Below are 21026 nucleotides of genomic sequence, written 5' to 3' on the forward strand. Positions count from 1 at the left end.
ATTTTCACGATTAATGTTATTATTTAAATTTTAAAAATGCTAAACATAAACTATGGATAAAATTTAATTTGCGATAAAAAAAAAAAAAAGTGTAATTCAACTCATCTTTTACAAATTCTTACTACAACTTATATACAATTACAGAACCACAACAACTCACATTAAAACCTGTATAAACACATTAACAATTACACATTAAACCATACAAACACAATAAAAATAGTTGCCAATTACAAAACACTTTAACTATGAAACTCGCAAACGTTACCATGGAATTACAGTTTGCAATCAATTGAAGACCCGACAAAATCAGAATATTTGGTAAAAAAACAATAATAAAACAAATTTGCTTCGGCGCTCAAAATATCGGGTTTACAATGCTAAACGAAAGTTTATGAGTTTATTTATTGTCGGGGTTATAAATGAAACTTAAAAACTAAAAGCCAAGAATTGCTGATGAGAGATCATTTGTAAAATTTATAAAGAAAATAGTTTTGTCATGTTTTAGAGAAAGATTAAACTGTTGATATGCCTAAGACTGGTTTTGTAAAATTTACATATGGAATTGGTAAAATTAAGTTTTGCAAAATTAAGTTTTGATTTTAGTAAAATTGAGTTTTGGATTTGGTAAAATTAAGTTTTGGTACAGTTGACAAATTTTTTTTTGTTACAGTGAGATATATTAAGGGGCTGTTTAAATGCGGTAGTGGTGTAGTGGTAAAGCGCTCGCTTCATAAGCGAGAGGTTCCGAGTTCGATCCCCACCACGTCCCTGGTAGTACCGCGCTCAACTTGTTTCTCGGCACAGCAGCCTTGTTTGTCAAGGTTCGTGTTTCGGAGTTAAAAAGTTGAGAGAGGGTTATAACCACTATTAAGTAGCCTCCTCATCTGTAGTGGCCTTTCAGGCCTTGGGGAGGTGAATAAAAAAAAATTAGGCAAGCTAGCGTGGTTAGTCGGGCTGGCTCACTTGCATGAGGTCTCGCCATGTTTAATACTTACTTATAAAAGTTAAATTTGTTTATATGACCAATAGACTAGCCCGGATAATTGAGATTTTGCCTAATTTTGGTGGGATTTTACTCAGGTGAGACATTAACTCAAACAAGTGAGCCAGCCCAGCTTATGAATGTAGCTAATTGGATAAAGTATCTCACGCTATTTCTTTTATCCGATCAAGTTAGATAATTTTTAAAACTGCGTCAAAAGGATTATAAAATTAGACTCACCTTTATGAACTGTACTTTTCTCGTTTCATTCCAGCCAAGTCGTCAATAATGTTATCAAAGTTGATTTTGGCTGTCGTGTCAGATTCAATTGATAACGTTGCCATAATAATAAACATAAAAACTACAATAATAATAAAACAACAAAAACAATAATAATAATAGAAATATTAAGTCACTTGTTTTTATATACACAATAGCTAACTATACAAAGTTGGCAACATTAAACTAAATAAAAAATACATACCAAATATAAAAAACATACCAAACAAAAGCAACACACTAAAACATATAACAATATTAACTATTCACTACAATGCCCAATGAACAATACACAAGAAAACAACAGCAACAACAACAAAAACAACAACAACAACAACAACAATAACAACAACAACAACAACAAAAACAAACAATGAAAACAACGCACAAAATTTTTTGCACAACACCAAAAAAACGTCAGAGATTTCCGGGAACGTTTTGCCGCGTCACAAATTACAAGGTTGAGGCTGTGGCTAGCGCAGGGCATGTAAAATGGTTTGGATTTATTTCTAAGATCCGTGCCTGTATTCTTGAGTGGATACCTTTCATATTCGATTGTTAAAGCTTTGTTTAAAGGCATTTCACATTCCTTTCACGTTTTAACGTTCTAAACATGCTTTAGTGACGTCTAATGGGATTAAAGTCCTCTGCTAAGATGTGTCTAATCACTTTAACCTTCGGAAGATAATTGAGAGCCAGTGTTGTAACCAAATAGTTTACAGTAAAAAAAAAAAAACGCCTTGTCAATAGTTTTACTGTATGCAAAGGGCCATTTCGGATAATTTCATTAAATTTAGCAGTTGAAAACGAAACAGGAAACACAACTGAATTGTTAATGTCAGAAACGATCCCTTCAGCTCCAGCGCAAAATTAACTTCAAATGCTAATCCTCCAATAGAAATTGAATGGTTTTGAGGATTAGAAGAATGAGACGGCAAAAAATAATTTAGCTCTTTATCATTACTTGTACTTGGATTGATCTAAAAGTAATTTGGTTCTCTTACTCACCATACTTAAACACTCAACAGCAGCTGATCCTCCATCTTGATCTTAAAATTCAGCTTCATCTTGTATTTAAAATTTAACTAGCGCACCCTGTTGTGATTTTAAAAACTTCACGTTTATATTTTTTCTTCTGTTTTTCAAAACCACTTTTAAACTCTCTAGACATGATTTATATCAATTTAATTCACTAAAAACAGTCACTAAAGCCATAACAATGATTAATACATAATAATAACATCTATAGTCATAAAAAAAAACTATATACGTAATATGTTAATAAAGATATATAAATAGTTACAAACTATATTATCAAATGCGTTGCATTTAAAACAAGCTGCAATATTAAAAAATTATAAATAAAAGACCACAGATAAATACTAGTCAAAAAATATACGTAAAAAAAAAGAGATAAGGGAAAAAATATACTAAAGTTACAAATTACAACACTGAATAAATTACAATAAGTTAAAGTTACGTTTATTTTAAAATAATGTTTGAAATGACTATATATATATATATATATATATATATATATATATATATATATATATATATATATATATATATATATATATATATATATATATATATATATATATATATATATTATATATATATATATATATATATATATATATATATATATATATATATGTATATGTATATATAAATTACGGCCGGCCATACAGATGAAACTATATAAAACTAACATGATCGAATAAAACAGTAAATGATTATCTATGAATAAGTAAAAATTGTTATACTAAAAAACTAAAGAAATGAAAAAATTGTCACGTAACATCATAAACTTAAATTAAAACTACATAACAACATAAAACTAACTAAAAATAAATCATAACATAAAATAAATAACCAACAAAATATTAAAAACTAAAAGCAATAAAAACTCTTGGTATGCTGACCTTTTTCAAAGTTTCGAATGTTTTCTTTCTTTTTCATTTATTTTTAAACTTTTTTTTCTTTACTTTTATTTTCGTTACTTTTGAATTTTATATTCTTTCATATAGTTTGTTTTCTTTTCTACTTTTTGGATATTTTATTTAATCTTCATTTTATTGATTCTATTTTTGAAAAACTAAATAAAAATTTTGCCTGATCTATTAATTAATTTTTTCACTATTTCCTGATTTATTAGTTCATTTTTTTTCCTTTTTCAAAAAAGTACTTTAAACTCGTTAAAAAAAAGCGTCCACCATTTGCAATGTCATTGCAAAGAGGATAGCTTCAATAGCTCCAAATGATAATAATAATAATGATAATAATAGCAATAACAATAATAACAATAATAATAATAACAATAATAACAATAATAATAGTAATAATAGTAAAAATAATAACAATAATAATAATAATAATAATAATAATAATAAGGTATCAGGGCCGACACGGGTTTCAATGTTAAGGGAAAGAAGGGGGGGCACCATCATCAATTTGTAAAAAAAGTCCTCCATATCTAATTTAAAAGAAAAAAAAAAAAAAAAAAGTTCTTCAAAAAAAAGTGGAGGGACTCCCAGCCCCCCTGGGTATAGCTGTAACAACTGGTGTTAACATTTGTAAAGTGCTATAACAGTAGGTATTGTGCTGTAACAGCTCAGTTTGTTTTTTGTTTATGTTTTAGCAAATAGTTTCTGCAAAGTTCAGATTTGTCTAGTTTATTTTTAAAGCTATTTGTTTAAGCAGCTTTCACTCTTTCAGATAGTAAGTAATTCCATGCATTAACAACTTGATATTGGAAAAAGTGATATCTGAAAGTATTTCTGCAAAAAGGTTTTTTCATTTTGAATTTGTGTTGTTATAAATACGGACCTTCATTTGATGTACTTTGATAATTGTTTGTAACCCAATTTCTTTTATCATGGCCATGTTGAATTTTAAAATGTTGAATAAGATCTCCACGTAGTCTACGTTCTTCTAGTGTTTTTATTTGTGTAATATTTTACCTAGCTTCATAGGGTAATTTTTTAATTGTAGGTGCTAGTTTAGTTGCTCTTTTTGGATCATTTCAATTTTGTCTATGTCTTATTGAACAAAAAGGAGACCGTACCTGAACCGTAAAATCAATATGTGGACGTTTGAATATTGTATAGAGCTTTTTTACTATGTTTACATCTAAATACTTAAATGCTCCTTTTACAATACCTAACATTCTGTTTGCTTTACTTGTTACTCAATCAACTTGTGAGCGCCATTTTAGATCCTATTGAACCTTCATACCTAAATCACGTTCAGCTTCTGTATTACATAATTTATAATAGTAATTGTAATCAATATCATTCATTATAAATGTAGCATTTGGATTTTTTTTTCCCGATATACATAACTTTTCGATTTTTATAATTAAACTTTGTGAGCAAAATAGATGACCATGCCAATATAATTTTTATATCATTTTGAGGACTTATTGAATCATTCGGATTTTATATAATGTTTTTTATTTTACTATCATCGGCGTAAAGTTTTTGACAAATCGGTAACGAAAATCAAAAAAGCAGTGGTAATTAAAGTGATCCCTGTCGTACACCACTGCTAACTGGAAGCCAATCTGAGACAGTGTCATGATGGATCACTCTCTGTTTTCTATTAGTTAAAAAGTTTTTAATCCATCTTAGATAATTTCTTACGATACCATATGATTGAAGTTTAGTGAACTTCACAGTTGATATGTTATATCTAAACTTTTCAAAGTTTAGATATAACATATCAACTGTGAAGCCATTTTTTATTGCACCTGTTGTGCAGCTTTTATTTTTTCTGAGTTCATGCTGATTTTCATTTAATGAGCTGTTTTTTGTTATTTAATCCATAATTTTATCTCGAATGATTGATTCCAAAACTTACATGGTATAGAGGTCAATGAGATTGACCTGTAATATGATATATTGTTCATGTTAGCTTTTTTCAAAATCGGAGTTATATTTGCTGATTTCCAGAGTTCAGGTTTGTTTTTTTCAATAATTGTTTCTCAATCAACGATTTATATATATTAAATTTAATGGTTCACAGAGAGTACTATGACATTTACTTAAGACATATGAGCTCATTCCATCTACTCCAACAGCTTTGTAGACATCAAATTTTTTAATTTATTTTCAATAGTATAACTAGTTATTATACTGTTTATATCTATCTTGAATAATTTTAGTCTTCTGCAGCATATTTGGTATGTTATGCTTATCTTCATTTTTAAAACTGAAGTGAAACAATTGTTTAAAATATTTGCTATAAATATTCGTTACCGTGTTATTACATTAATCAGAAATTGAAACTATTCCTCCTTTAACTTTTTTCTTTAAATTAACATAACTGTAAAATAATTTTGGATCTTTTTTTGATGTTTCACTTATTCTTTTTTCGTATTCAATACGTTTTAACTTCACCAAGTTTTTAACTAATTTACTTTGTATTTTGTATTGTTGAATCAAGATGGGTGAATTGGATTTATTTGATATTAATTTGTTCCATTAGGTTGTATTATGTCTAATTTCCCAGGAAAAAAATTTTTATGGAATTACTATAAACTTTTGGAACATATGGTCTATAGAAATTCTATAGAATTCTACAGAATTTCTATAGAATCTCTGTTAATTTCTATAGAAATTCCAATAAAACTTTTTTTTCTACTTTTTGTTTTATAGAAAAAAAAGTTTTATAGCAATTTCTATAGAAATTAATAGACATTCTATAGAAATTTTATAGCATTTCTACATAATTTACAGGGGCGGATGCAAAAAATTATTTGGGTACGTCCAAGAAAAAAAAAAAAAGGTCCTCTAATTCTAAATGTTCTGAATTCTAAGAACATTTAGGACTTTAAGAGTATGGTGTAGGGGGCCCATCCCCCCTGGATCCTGGCTGATACCCCATTATAAAGTTATACGATTATACTATACTGTTTCAAAATTATATATTTGTTATTTAAAAAATTCTTTACATTAGGTATTATAATATTATAATGAACAGCCGTGATGTAATAGCTGCATGTTTCAGAAGCAAGATATCCCTGGTTCAAAGAAAGCTTTGGTAAAGGAGGAGGCACAAATTTCCTAGTAAATCCTCTTCAGCTACGCTCTGTGATAAGACTGTTATAACTAAGGGCACCTAAAAACAAAAAAAAAAAATCAATATGGAGTTATATAAACATATTTAGTGTCACATTCTAGTATTCCAGTTAGCTAAAAAAAAATTGTAAACCCATCTTCATTCTTTTCAACCTTGCTGATAAACAAATCTAAAAAAAATTAAATCATAACATTTGTAATCATAACACAAAACTTTAAAAGAATGAACCGCAACAAAATCGATACACCTGACGGTAACAGCAAAAAACATTGTATGCCAATATGTTCATGCCAAATTATCTTTTATAAAAATGTGTAGCTATGAAAATAGCCTTTTTACCTAGCGGTAATGAATTTCTTTTTTTTTTAATTTTTTTACTTTTTTTATTTTTTATTATTTATATATTAATTTTCTATTTTTATTTCTTAATATTAATTTAAAACTTAATCTACGATTATTAATTGCAAATTTATCAATAAATTTTTCGATATCTATTACTGACTCTGTATGAATATTCATCAAAGCTAAACCATTTAAGCGTTCCTCTACCATTGTACTTCGCGTATAATTTTTCAGGCGCCGAAGCTAAGAGAATGTGCGCTCACATTCACGTGAAGTTAAAGGAAAGGTAGCAAGTAACTGTAGAATAATTTTTATGTTCTCAAAGCCAGGAAAATTTATTGCTTTTAAAGTCTCAGTAATATTAAAAGAGACATTACCTTCAAAATTTAACCAATAAACTTCCCATAGGTCAAGCTCACCAGGTAAAGCTAGTGGATTTGGTAAATCTGCCCTGTAAAATTCACTAAAAGGTACTATACATTCTTTCCAACTAGTGTCACGAGAACTTTGAACTTCTGAAATCATTTTTGTAGGAACTAGGACAAGCGCTTTTTAAAATTTTATGGTAGTGTTGTCAAACCTTGTGCCTAGTTCAGTACTCAGACGGTCTAACAAAGGAATTGTGATTGCTATTTTAAAATAATCAGAAACACATTCCGAAGGAGCATTATTTCTGTTTTTTGAAATAAATGAAGTTCTTGGCTTAGCTTCAGTAACATTTAGCTCATGGGCTATTTTTAGAGCTTGTTCATAGCACATTTGATGATGTTGATCAGCTATACTTCTAAGCAAAGATATAACATCTTTTAATGCCCGAATAAGATTTAAACCATCATAAATATCATTACTCTTTGACTGCAACATTCGTGTTACTGGAAGAGTAATGTCAAAGACATTTCTTGTTATACATAAAGCAACAATAAAGTCAAAACCTGTTAATAACTTCAGAAGCGAGAATGCACTGGAAGACGTTGAGTGATTAAAACTCTTATTAACATTTAAAGACATTTCTTCAAGACAAGAAACCAAAGGAATAAAAAGTTCTTGAAAAGTATCCAAACCATTAACTTTTTCTACCCAACGTGTTCTGCAAACATCTTTCAATTTTTTTTTACCAGCAACTGGAGCAGTTCTTTTAATGTGCTCCTCTAAATTTTGTTGCCTTGTAGGTGAAAGATTAAAAAAGTATGATACATCTTTAACATGCGCCAGAAGACTTTTGACATATTGAACATTGCATGATGCACAAATGGCAAAATTAAGTCTATGACTGTAACAATGAACATATATAGCTTTTTCATTAAGATTTAAAACACGAGATGATAACCCTTTGGTGTGTCCAGACATTGCCCCAGCACCATCATATGACTGTCCTCTACAATTCATGATATCCAACAAAAAATCTGAAATACTTTTTAACAAAACACTAATTAATCCTTGACCAGTAACACCGTTAGTGCAATGTAAGAAACTAATAAATTCTTCTCTTATATTGAACTTGGAATCAACAAATCGTATTACTAATGATAGTTGTTCTTTATTATTACTGTCTGAGGCTTCATCAGCTATAATAGAAATACTTAGAGTTTTTAATTTCTCCATTTATTGCGTCAGTAAAAACTTCTCCACAACACTTTATTAGTTGATTTTGTGATGTCTTAGATATGTAGGAAGCATTTTGTTGATGATACTTGAGAAGATCTTCAAGAATTTTATTACCAGCTTGAACACGGAAATGTAGAATTATTATTATAATTATTATTAGCATTGTATTATTAAAAACATTTTGAAAAGTTGGGTGGTTATAATAAAAATCAGCGTTTAGGAAAAGTTCAATTGAGGTCAATAATCTTAAATCATTAAGATGTCATTGCAGTGTTTTAAACAAAGTTTGAATCGTGTTTTTTTACGTATTAAAAATCAATAACATTTTTAGAACATAATAATTGCAAGAATCTATTAAAACTTACTTTGTGTTTGAACCTAGAGCAAAATCTAAATTTTTACTTGAAAGTTGTTTTTTAGTATTTAGATATGTTCTATATGTATCTGGTATGCCATCTTCGGGTCACACCTTAACTATGGGTGCCAGATATGGAAACAGAATTATACTTTAAATAAAAAGAATCTTATAAATCTACAAAATAAGTCTTTGAAAATATTCCACTTTCAGCCAAATAATTTTGACTCTGATGTAATTTATAGTATTTCAAATATAATGAAATTAGATTAAATGATCGACTTGTTGAACAGAGCCTTCGCATGGGACGTTATACACCAAAATATACCATTGGTATTCAACAATTATTTCAAGTTTACAGCTAATATCCACAACCACAATCTTAAATCTGTATCTTACAACAAATTAGCAATCTCATCAAAGCAGACATTTAAGTATGGTATCACATCAATAAAAAATTATTCAATTCACTCCTGGAACTCCCTACCTATTGAAATTAAAAAACCTACCAAACAAGTAAATAAAAAAATGTTTATTAAATAAGTAAAAGATTTTATCAGGCAAATACCAAATGAAACTACAAAATAAATATATCAGTATATGTGTATGTATATGTATATCTGTGTAGAGTATATGTGTGTAAAATATATGTGATTGTTTATATTAATTATGTGTGTATATATATATGCATACGTACGTATGTATAAGTATATGTGTGTATATGTATCCGTGTATATGTACATATGTGTTGTATGAGTGTGTGTACATGTGTGTGTATATGTATGTATAACTGTATTTATATTTGTGTGTATGGGTGTTATTTATGTTTGTGTGTATATGTATATGGTTGTATTTGTAGGTATGGGTTTATGGGTGTTTTTGTATGGTAGTGTTTATGGGTGTATTTGTAGGTATGTTATTTATGTTTGTGTGTATGAATGTATTTGTAGGTATGTGTTTATATATTAATATATAACAACAACAAACAAACAAAAAATGATTAAAATATATTGAAATAATATAATTAAAAAATAAAAAATTAAAATTTCATTTAATATATTAAACAATATATTATCACATTAAATATTACATTTTATTTTTAATTAAATGCAAAAAATTTAAATTTAATGTATAAATTAAAAGTATTTAAAAAATTATAAAAAAAACTTACTTCTTCTTACTAACAATACAATATGCCTTACCATATCTTAGATATTATTATTATTATTTCCTACTAACCACTATTACTACTTTAACTGCTATTAATTAATTTTATTTACTCTAACTGTTATGATTTGCCTCATTCAATCTATTATTATTATTGTTTATTGTTATTATTATTATTTATTATTATTATTATTATTTTGTTATTATTGTTTTTATTTAATATTATTAGTATTTATTATTATTTTGTTATTATTGTTTTTATTTAATATTATTAGTATTTATTATTATTTTGTTATTATTGTTTTTAGTTAATATTATTACTATTATTATTATTATTGTTATTATTGTTATTATTATTATTATTATTATTATTATTATTATTATTATTATTATTATTATTATTGTATATAAATTTGAACTACAAAATTTAAAAGGTGTGAAATAAAGTACACCAAAGTTTATTGGGACAATATCAGTTTTTTTATTACTTGAGAATTTACTCGATTTATTTTTGTTGTTTACTCCCGCGTACATACAAGTACCATAATGCATAGCATTTATAGGAAAAGGTCGATTGCCATACAGAGGCCACACTACCAAGGCCCGCGAAGACAAGTTCAGCTCACTAAAGAGCATCATAACCCACTTTGCAGATTAAGAGTAAGTGAATATAAGAAGAACGAAGGATAATAGAGTGAAATTCAGAAGATGTTGAGTTAGAAATAGAGCATAGAGAAAGCGGATAGATATTGAACTGATGAAAGAATGTGAAACTAATTAATATCTTATATTTTATGAGATATCTATTTTTTTCAAGCTCTTCGTTATTTATGGCAGAAAACAAAACAGAGGCGGTTTGTTTAAAGAAAATATCTCTTATAATCAATTGTGGAGCAATTTAAATTTGTTTTTATATATTAAAAATGTGTTTTTTTGGCAAAAAACCGTATAGCAACCCCTCCTTACTTGAAATCTACTCGCATCAACCTACTTTCAAAGGTATGTATGCATCGATATCTCTAGCAATGACGACTGAATTATAAATGAAAGGTAGATATCCATTCTTAACGAAAAAAGTAGATGACATCATGTTTTCCTAACTTGTCCTTACAAAACCAACTTGATTCTTCCTTTTACATTTGCTTATGATGACAGAAGTTTCAGTAGACTAAAGATCACTTATTATCTGCGATAAACAATGACAAAACAATTTCTTTTCGGATTGATACTAATTTTAATTGAATGTGAGCTTGCTAAGAGCATTGACTTTGCATTATTAATAAATTGTTTTGTTTCAACATAGCGGTCACAGACGTCCGTAAGACATCTGTAAAACGTTACAAGTTCTTATGATGTTCTTAAGCCTTCTAACGAACGTTCTGTACCCACTGGAAATGAAATCTCGCAGAAAAAATTTTATAAACTAGCAGAAGAGTAAATTTTTTTCTTAATGCTTGCTTTCAGTAACATGTATAGTGTAAATATATTTTTAAATAGTTAAACCATTGCAATAATATTAAATGTTTCTTTTTTTTGTTAACAATAATTGTTAAGCAAAGTAAACTTAGCAAACTAAAATTTTAGATTGTTAGTATCTTAAACGTACCGAATCGTTATGCTAAAATAATAGTTTTACTAAAATAATAGTTATGCTAAAAGGCACATAAAAACATCAACAAAATATGTTTACCACAAGTTAGATTCTCGAAAAAAATGTTTTTAGGTGCAATATGCCGCCAACAACCTTTGTCGACCCCAACTCATTCCTATGGTCCCCCTCCTCCTCCTCGACACTAAACCTCAATCCTCCACTGTAAGTACTTCATCTGTTTTTTTGGGGTGGGCAATACCTTTTAAATGATTATTTTTTCTTACCCTTTATAAGTACTCTTCACCATACTTAAGACGTTTTATTTCACTAATAAATGCTTCATTTAAAAGAGAAATAACTGCATAATATTTACTTTTATTATTATTATTCAAGTTAAAATCATTGGTCTCTTTTTTTCAACTTCATTTTTACAAATAACACGTCCTGCTTGAACCTTATCATACAATCAAATTAAATCGCCTCAAACTCCCATAGAGACTGTATATGTAACACCTACCCATAGAATGTCATTACCCTTTGAGCATAACTCCATTTAAATTTTAGAGCTCGAGTTCACCAGACTCCTGTATAATTATTTTTAAGTTCAGATATACGGCTAACAACGTCTTTTGCATTAAAAATCATTTTTGTACATTATACGCATTCTTTCTCTAATTAAATTTTAAATACAAAGAACTTCCACAGATCATAAGCAGGCTAGCCTGATTCTAAGTTGACAAAATATATATATATATATATATATATATATATATATATATATATATATATATATATATATATATATATATATATATATATATATATATATATATATTTATTACAAAATAATAAAAATTTACAAACTTTATATACTATTTTTGCATAATCTATAAACATATATCCTTTACAATAAGTTTCACATTTTTTCTTCTCTTTATATAAATTTCCGTTTTTATATTTTTATAACATTATAACATTATAACATTTATAGCGTTTATAATATTGGAAAAAGGTTTTTCACATAATTTTAACATTAATTACTCCATAAAATAGATAAACAATATATGCTTATATTTTTAAAATAATTTCTTGAGTCTCTCTCTATATATATTTTGTTTTTTAATTTTTAATTTTTTTTTATTTTTAATTTTATATTTTTTTGTGTTTTTTATATGTTTTTGTTTTTGAGCGGTTGTGCGGAAACAAATCGAAAATATGGGAAAGGTTTTAGAAGAAGTTGATTAAGATTAATTAAATACTTTTAGTAAAGAAAGATTTTATCAAGTAAAATAAAAAAAATTCGTGACTTTTACAAACACCACGTTACGAAAGTTACAGAAAACATTTAAATAACAAGTTCTATAAATAATCACTGGATGTGATTGTCTAATCTTAAATAACTGTATATTTGTTGTAAAAAAGAAAATATATTTGCTGGAAACAGGAACACTTAACTAAACATTTAGTTCTTGCTATGAGCCAGAGTATAAGTGTTGCTCATATGTTTTATAGAATATAAGTTTTGCTCATGTGTCATTAGTTTCAGGCTCCCATTCTCCATTTGATAAAAAACGTTTTTAATTAAAAATAATTGACAGAAAATGTCCGCAGTGTTTCTACGAACATGATATTTTTATTTTAAAATAATAATATTCCTGATGTTTCTAATTATTATCCTGATCACTGTCATTGGATCAATTTTCGAATTGTTAAATATATGGTGGCATCTGCTGTTCCATATTTTACTCATAATGGTTTAGGTGACTGTCAAAAGCAGCTGCGAGGTAGGGTTTTTCTCCGATAAATTCGCAGTTTCAATTGAGAATATCGAACTTATTGGAGAAAAACTGTTTTGGGATGTCAAAGAGTTATCTACATGTTTAAAGTATTTCCATATTGTAACAGGAGAACAGTAGACAAAGATGTACAGATTGTCCTCAATTTTTCCGCAAGTTTTACATTTGTTGTTTTTAACAATCTGTTGTCTTGTGCTTTTGGCAAGCAAGGCAGCAGAAGGTAAGCTGTTATGAATTTCAGCAAAAAGCAGAAAAAAAAGCAGAAGGTAAGCTGTTATTTTCAAAACTTTATATTGGCAGTCAATTAATAAAAAGAGAACAATCATTAAAAATTTTTCCTTGACGAAAACGTTACTTGGACAAATCATATACATTATCTTGAAAGTAAAATCTCAAGAAATATTGGCCTACTTTATAAAGCAAGGCCATTTTTAAATCAAACTAGTTTAAAATTGTTATATTTCTCCTTTGTTCATAGTTATCTGAATTACACAAACATTGCTTAGGGTAGCACAAATCAAAACAAAATTAAAAAACTTTTTAATAAACAAAAACATGCAATGAGAATAATATCTAATGTAGGCCGTTTTACTCACTCCAAAGAACTATTTATAAAGCTGAATATACTCAATGTTTACAAAATAAATATTTTTCATCTTTTAATTTTAATGTATAAAGTTAATAAAAGAACAACACTAAACATTTTTAATTCGTTATTCAAAATAAATAAACATAGATACTTAACCAGATACTCACACCATATATATATTCAGCCAAAATGTTTTTATGCCGCAACTGAGTTTTCATTATCCATTAGAGGACCAAAAGTATGGATAAAATCCTATCTAATAAACTTGAAACTCTTGAAACTCTTGACGAATTTAAAGTAAAATTGAAGCAAATGCTCCTAGTTAGTGATGGAGTCTTGACTTTTTCGAGTGACAGATAAGTTTTTCGATTTAGTTTAAAGTTTAACTTTGTTAATCCTTTTATGGTTTTGGTTGAAGCATGTTTAAATACATATATATATATATATATATATATATATATATATATATATATATATATATATATATATATATATATATATATATATATATATATATATATATATTTTAATTGCAAAGGTTCAATTTCTTCTCAATTCTGTGTTTTTTTTTTGTTTTTTTTTATTGCAAGTTTTACTTTGTGCAAATTTATATTAATCTTTATATACTTATTTATTTAATATTTATTTCTCAGAATTTGTTATTTTACTTTTTATTGATTATTTTATTACTTTAAAAGAAATTTTTTATTTTTAATTTTTAAATTTAGTCCCAGAAACTTGAACTTTTTTTCTATTTTGTTAAGAGCTACTTGCCAGTTGAAATCAATAATATCGCTCAGTCTGGTATAAAAGGTAACACCTAAATTTTTAAAACCGGTGTTATTGTTCCACTATATGATACATACATATACATACATACACAATTATCCATACATGATTGTGAATGTCTGTGTACATACATAATGCATATGTATGCATACATAATGAAATACATACACAATTATGCATACATAAATGACGTTAAAAGCATAAAACAGACAAAACATACATAAAGGGACCTACGGGTAAATTAACTCTGCGCCAAAATAACATCTGACATAACACATTTAGGGTGGAATGCATGAAGCAAACTTGAGTCAAGTTCGACTTGAACTTTGCATTGTAATTAATAGCGGCAGAGTATTTTTGAGGGGAAAACCCATATTCTGCCGCTATTGGTTACAATGTAAAGTTTAAGTCGAACTTGACTCAAGTTTGCTTCTTGCATTCCACCCTTAGTCTTTTTTTGCAAGTTGCAGTTGCCTAAATTGCAGTTTAACTTTTTTTTATTGTGGTTTTATAATTTTCAAAATAAGAAGTGTAAAACCATAAAATAGAAAACCCTTAACCAACGAATCCAATCAGCAAAACATTTTGCTAATCGTTTTCATTCCATTCATGGGATGGCCGCGAAATAGTACTAAACCATGGAGAGGAAAATTTCTCTGAGGGGGTTACAAATTGATTTCTAGTTGGATGCGGAAAAACTCTTCGAGAGAGGGAGTAAAAAAGCCTTACCGGCTTACCTGTAAAAGTACTTTTTTTACTTTTTTAAGTAAAAATAAACGACATTTAAAGTCAATTTTAATGCGTGCTTTTTCAAGTAGCAGTAACGCATTTAAGTAAATAAATTTATGTAATTAAGTTTTACTTGTAATATGATTTCTGTAAAAAAAAAAAAAAAAAAAAAAAGAAGTACTTTTAAATGTAAGGGAATTATATATTTTAATATGAATTATATATTTTAATATGAAAGTAATTTACGCTTGAAAGTAATTCGAGTTTTTACATCAAAATAAGTAAAAGAGCCAAGCCTGGCTACGATAAAATATTATTCGAACTTACACTAATCAAAAAAACAGAGTTTAAAAAATCAAAAAATAGTATTGAAAATAAAAATAACTTCATAAAAAAGAAAATAGCTGAACTTGAAGACAAAATTTGCAGAGACTTATCGGGGATTAAGGAGAAAGTTAATGACACTTGGGAAGAAAGTGAGCAAAGTTTCTTAAAACAAAGCTTAATATTTAAGATCAATTTGTAATCAATAGAGCTTATCATTTATGCTGTAGTCACTTAGTAAAAAGTAGTTATTTTATTTTGCGGATTTTCTAACAATAAAAATGGATTCACGTGAGAACAAAAACTCAAATTTGTTTAAATTTTTTTCAAATTTTTACAAATTACTGGTTTTTTCCTTTTAATAATTTTAAAGCAGCTGGAATCTTGCAAAGTAAAGTAAATATTTTTTTACCCGTTCGAATGACGTAAAATCTTTTACTAAACTATAAATAAATTTTTTTAATTTCTTTAAGAATTTCTTTAAATTTATCGTTTTCTCTTGCAATTAGGTATTCTTCATTTAGTAATTTTTAATTAGAATTCTATCAAAAGCGCAATCCTTGAAAACTTTTTTTTGGAATAACTTTTGTCTATTACAATACATTTTATATAAACACTTGTTTACTATAATTTTGCCAGCATTATATAAATATAAACTTTGTGGTGATGCAAAAAGAAATGTTTTGAATGTGTTTTTTAGATGTGTAATGTGCGGGTAGATTATGTTAATGAGTGCAGTTGAGTATTTTTTTATTTGATAAACTTTTTTGCAGGTGTATATTATGCGTGATAGGCTTATATTGTTTAATTACTTTTTTTAAATGTCTTTTATTACTTTTTTAAAATGTCTTTATTTCGAGTGGTTTACTGTAATTTTATCATATTTTTATGAGTATGCAAGATTTTACAAATTACTTTTGGTGGTAGTGATTTGGATAGGACGGTTGTTTTTTATATAGGTAGATGAGCTCAGCTCACTAAACAGCATCATAACCCGTTTCGCAGATCAAGAGTAAGTAAGTTTGAGAAGAACAAAGGATAATAGAGTATAAGTCCGAAGAAGTTGAGTAAGAAAGAGAGCATTGGGAAAGCGGACAGATGTTGCACTCCTGTAAGAATGTGCAACTAAAAAAAAAAGGAAAAAAACTTTGGCTAAGTTTTTTGCTTATGGTTTTTTATATAGAAATGATATGGTTGTGTTGTGGGCATATTTTTAACTTGCAGTGTTGATTCTTAGTTTCCACAAGGACGATTTAATAGATAGACGTTTAACTCATTGTTTAAAAGCCAAGATATGCGCGCTTGCAATTGTTATAAGTACATGGCCGTCTGTACTAACAGGCCTCATAAACGCGTTAATCGGGGCCTGGGTGCTATCAAAAAACAACAACAACTAAAGAAAAGTTAATGATTGTATGAACTTTTGCTTGTAAAAATTCATTTACATTTAGTATGCATGAACTATAGCTAATTTTTTTTATCTTACTAAATGAATAAGACCAATTTATAAATAACAAGTTGACGCAAAAATAAAAAAAAGCATTGCCTAACTGTAAAGCTTTTTCTACAAAAACTAAACCTAGTAAAATATTCCCTAGCAATAAGGTGCCAAAAATCATACATAATCACATAATCATTGATTGAACATGTACATAGAAAATATATCGAGGTGGCTACACACACAAAAAAACCTAGGTATATTTTAAAGTGCAAAAACATAAATTTTATATATTTAGTCAAAGAGTAAGTAACAGCAAGATTGTAACAATTTTTAATAAAACTCCTAAGCTATAAATTAAAGTTTATTTTTTACCAAAATCGCATAATAAGTAGAAAATACACAAAACATTTATGCAACATAAAAGTTGTTAAAAAATCGATAGGTTTACTTTGAATGTTTCAAAATCTTTTGTTGCGACTCTTTAGACGACCTTGGTGCATATAAATAAACATAGTTTTAAAAAGAAATGTTTGAAAGTGAAATATCATGTTTTCTTTCCATATTAAAGTTGAAAGACTCTGATATCAATATTAGTACATTGCAGAGTGACTTTCGGCTGACTTTACCAACAACTTCATGAAATAATATATAAGAGAAAATAGTCCACTGACAAACATTGTCATTTGGTATCTTCAAACCTCCACGATTTATTTCTGCAGTATAATCACCAAATTCTCCATAGTAAAATTTAGCTTCTTCTTGCTCTTCCACTTCATTTCGCACAATACATCCAGCAATATATACTAATCCTACTTTTGTATCTATTTGTAAACTTTTTTCTAACTCAGGCAAATTATCAAATATATCAATAGCATTACTGCTAAGAAAGTATCCACACTTTTGGCAGTTATGTCCACTTTCTGCAGATAAAGGATTAATATCTATACCAATGTTGAGACTTAATTTTGCTCTTTGAATTTTAACTTTTTCTATGACATTTTGCACATTGATAAAATATGTGCCTCCAGATCCTAGTCGAAGTTTTCCAAACATTTTTTCTAGTTGATCAGTTGTAAATTTTCCTAGTATTACATACTTAAAAGAATGTTGTAACAAAAATTTAGTAATGGATACTAAACCACGACACGTATGAGCTAAAGCTGCACCTGTATCTCTGATCAACTGAAATTGTCTGTTTCCCTGTCAGCTGGACATTTGTTCTGTCATTGTTGTAAGGGAAAGTAAAAAAACCATCTCTGGATCTTTATATCGAATATCAGCATATGGTCCTTTTGTATTGACAATTTTCCAGAATCTTACAAGTATTTCAATAAAAGTAATGGTATTGCCTGCTTCTTTTATGCTACTGTTTGATTTTAGAGCAGTTGCGGTTTCATCACAAAAGACTTGTAGGCAAGTAGACACTTTTTGTCTCTCAATTTAAAACAGGTGTCATCAACACTGTCAGGTACATTATCTCGTGGAATGGCATTCATCCAACGATTATATTCTTCTTTTTCAGACGGAAGCCGAAAAACTTTTTCTTTATTTTGCTTATTGTAATTACCATTACAGTTGGTCACGCAACATTTTTTAGGCATTCTAGATAGACTTTAGATTCAAACAAGATAATACTTTACTTAATTTGAAAATTAACCAAGATGTCGCTAGAACTTACAAGATAAGTTTAAGAGTATTAGATTAAATCCCAGTCCCAGGCCCCAATTACGAAGTTTACGAGGCCTGTTAGTACAGACGGCCATGTAAGAATAACAATAGCAATAGGAAACATTTGCGTCACAAAACAATGGAAAACATTTGCGCCACGTGGAAATACTTTAATATGATTATACATCAAAATGACAACTGTCTCATTTATCCATTTATATAAAAAAAATTAATTGTGCAAATTATTGTGATTAATATATTTTACTATTTTGTTAAAAACTATTCTATCTATTTAATTACCCTTGCATAACTCCTGTATAACTACATTATATTACAAAAAGTTATTGAATCATATACGAGTATTCTCGAACCCTACTAAAACAAATTCAAATACCAAAAAATATCAAAATAAAGTTGTGAGACAAAAAACAATTTGATTTTCATCAAAAGTGAGAAGTTTAAATCTATAAGAAAATGGTAAATTTAAAGTGAAGGGAGTAATGGTTGCCAAAAATCTCTTGTTCAATCTTTAAATGATCTTTGATATAACCTACAACACGTAGATAATTCTTTTTACTTTACAATATTCATATTAGTATATCATATATTACAAAAACATTATTTTTGACGTCAAAGTTTTTTTACAAATAAGTTACTATTACCTAGCAAACACTTGGTCTAAAAAAGACCAAATGTTTACTGGGTAAATATCTTAAGGTGGTTCACCTATAAAAAAAAATTTTTGATAAAAATAAGCTCTACCGAGATAATTTTTATATAATAAAATAAATATTGAAGAATTGAAAAAAAAAAGTTGAAAGTAACTTGCCTCGATTATCCATACTTTTTTGTACACTTTAGTGTAAAAAAATGCAAATTTCATCACAGGACAACTAAAAATGTTTACTTCAGATAGTGCCAAAAATTTACATACTTGTTCTAAACTACCTTATCTCTCGTTTGTGCCATTATTTTTTAAAAATACATGCTCCTGTGTGATTATATTATTATTTTTTTTAAAGATTGCACTAAATATCAACATTATTGCGTGTTATATTGCATAAAAATAATATTTCCCATTATCAGTATTATAAATCCATGGCATAAATGAATCTCTTAACTTTAATGAACAATCTGTGAAAATTTCAAGTCAAAAGCAGGTGATTAACTAAAATTACAATGTTTTGAACTTCTCAAAAATTGTAAAAACTAAAAATCAAGTAAATCAAGTTTTAAAATTTTTTTTTATAGTTTTAGACAATTACAAGTTGAACAAACGCATCAAAAACCCCCAGCTTCATATCCCAGTTGTTCCTTTTAGTTTCAATATCAAGATACCCTTTTTTTATTGTTCTTAAAGTTTTCCTACGTTCTTTAACAGGTTGACGAGACTAGTGTTCCATACGTGTTATTCGAAGAATATCTTGTTTCTGAGTTTTAGCGGCTGTTACAAAACCATCACATCCAAATGATGATAAAACTTCTCTAATACTATTTCCTCCTTCATTAAAATGTAAGACTGAAGAGTATACTGCCATTTCAAAAACCTCTCTTGTAACAAAAACTGATTTTGGACACTTTTGCCACACTAATGAATTAAGACATTCATTAGCATTTTGAGTTTCCCCATGGAGACATTTTAATAACAAGGTATCAGCAGATAAATCAAAGAATATAGGCTTAATTATCACGAATCCACTTTGGTAGTGATATTTTGTTTTTATAGAAAGAAGTTCCTTTGATTTTATCATATTGCCATTTACACCATGTGTTTTCAGACCGTGGGCAAAATGAATGTCTAAAGTTTTGATCCGGAAACTTCGTTGAGTGAAAAAGAATAGCAAAAACTGCTTTCTTCATAGCATAGACATTACTTAAATTTTTTCTTATGGCAAGACCATAATAATTTTTCATACTGTTTATAGCAGACTCAGTCAATTTAGTTCTACCATGAATTGGGGCCTTCGTACTTTTACATGACTGTACAATACTGCGCTTTCCCATTCGCTTTTGAGCATGTCCTACACATTCAAGTTTTTCTGGTGTTATATTGTAAGACTTGTATGGCTGAGAATCAATAACTTCTTTATAAAAACTTGAATCGCCATCTCCAAGATATCTATCATAAATGATGTTATAATTTTCAATGGAACGACTGAAAATGTTTATCGCACCAGCACTTTCCATAGAACGAGAAGATTTTAAATGATTGATTGAACAACTATGAGATAGTTTCCAAGTTTTATATTTCAAAGAACCTTTACGACTCTCCCACATTTTA

At 27.9% G+C, this 21026-nt stretch overlaps 1 protein-coding gene across 1 annotated transcript; it reads right to left on the minus strand.

Annotated features, from left to right (window-relative positions):
* Positions 1-7243: 7243 nt before the first annotated feature.
* On the minus strand, positions 7244-8293 carry LOC136083418 (52 kDa repressor of the inhibitor of the protein kinase-like). Its single transcript, XM_065802814.1, has one exon. It carries the CDS (start codon positions 8291-8293, stop codon positions 7244-7246), a length of 1050 nt encoding a protein of 349 aa, XP_065658886.1.
* Positions 8294-21026: the final 12733 nt, after the last annotated feature.

The sequence above is a fragment of the Hydra vulgaris genome, chromosome 08 (genome assembly GCF_038396675.1).
Source record: "Hydra vulgaris chromosome 08, alternate assembly HydraT2T_AEP".
In the NCBI taxonomy this organism is placed as follows: Eukaryota; Metazoa; Cnidaria; class Hydrozoa; order Anthoathecata; family Hydridae; genus Hydra; species Hydra vulgaris.

What these genes read in the sequence shown, in the direction of transcription:
- LOC136083418 (XM_065802814.1), bottom strand. Translation starts at nt 8,293, where the DNA reads ATGGAGAAATTAAAAACTCTAAGTATTTCTATTATAGCTGATGAAGCC.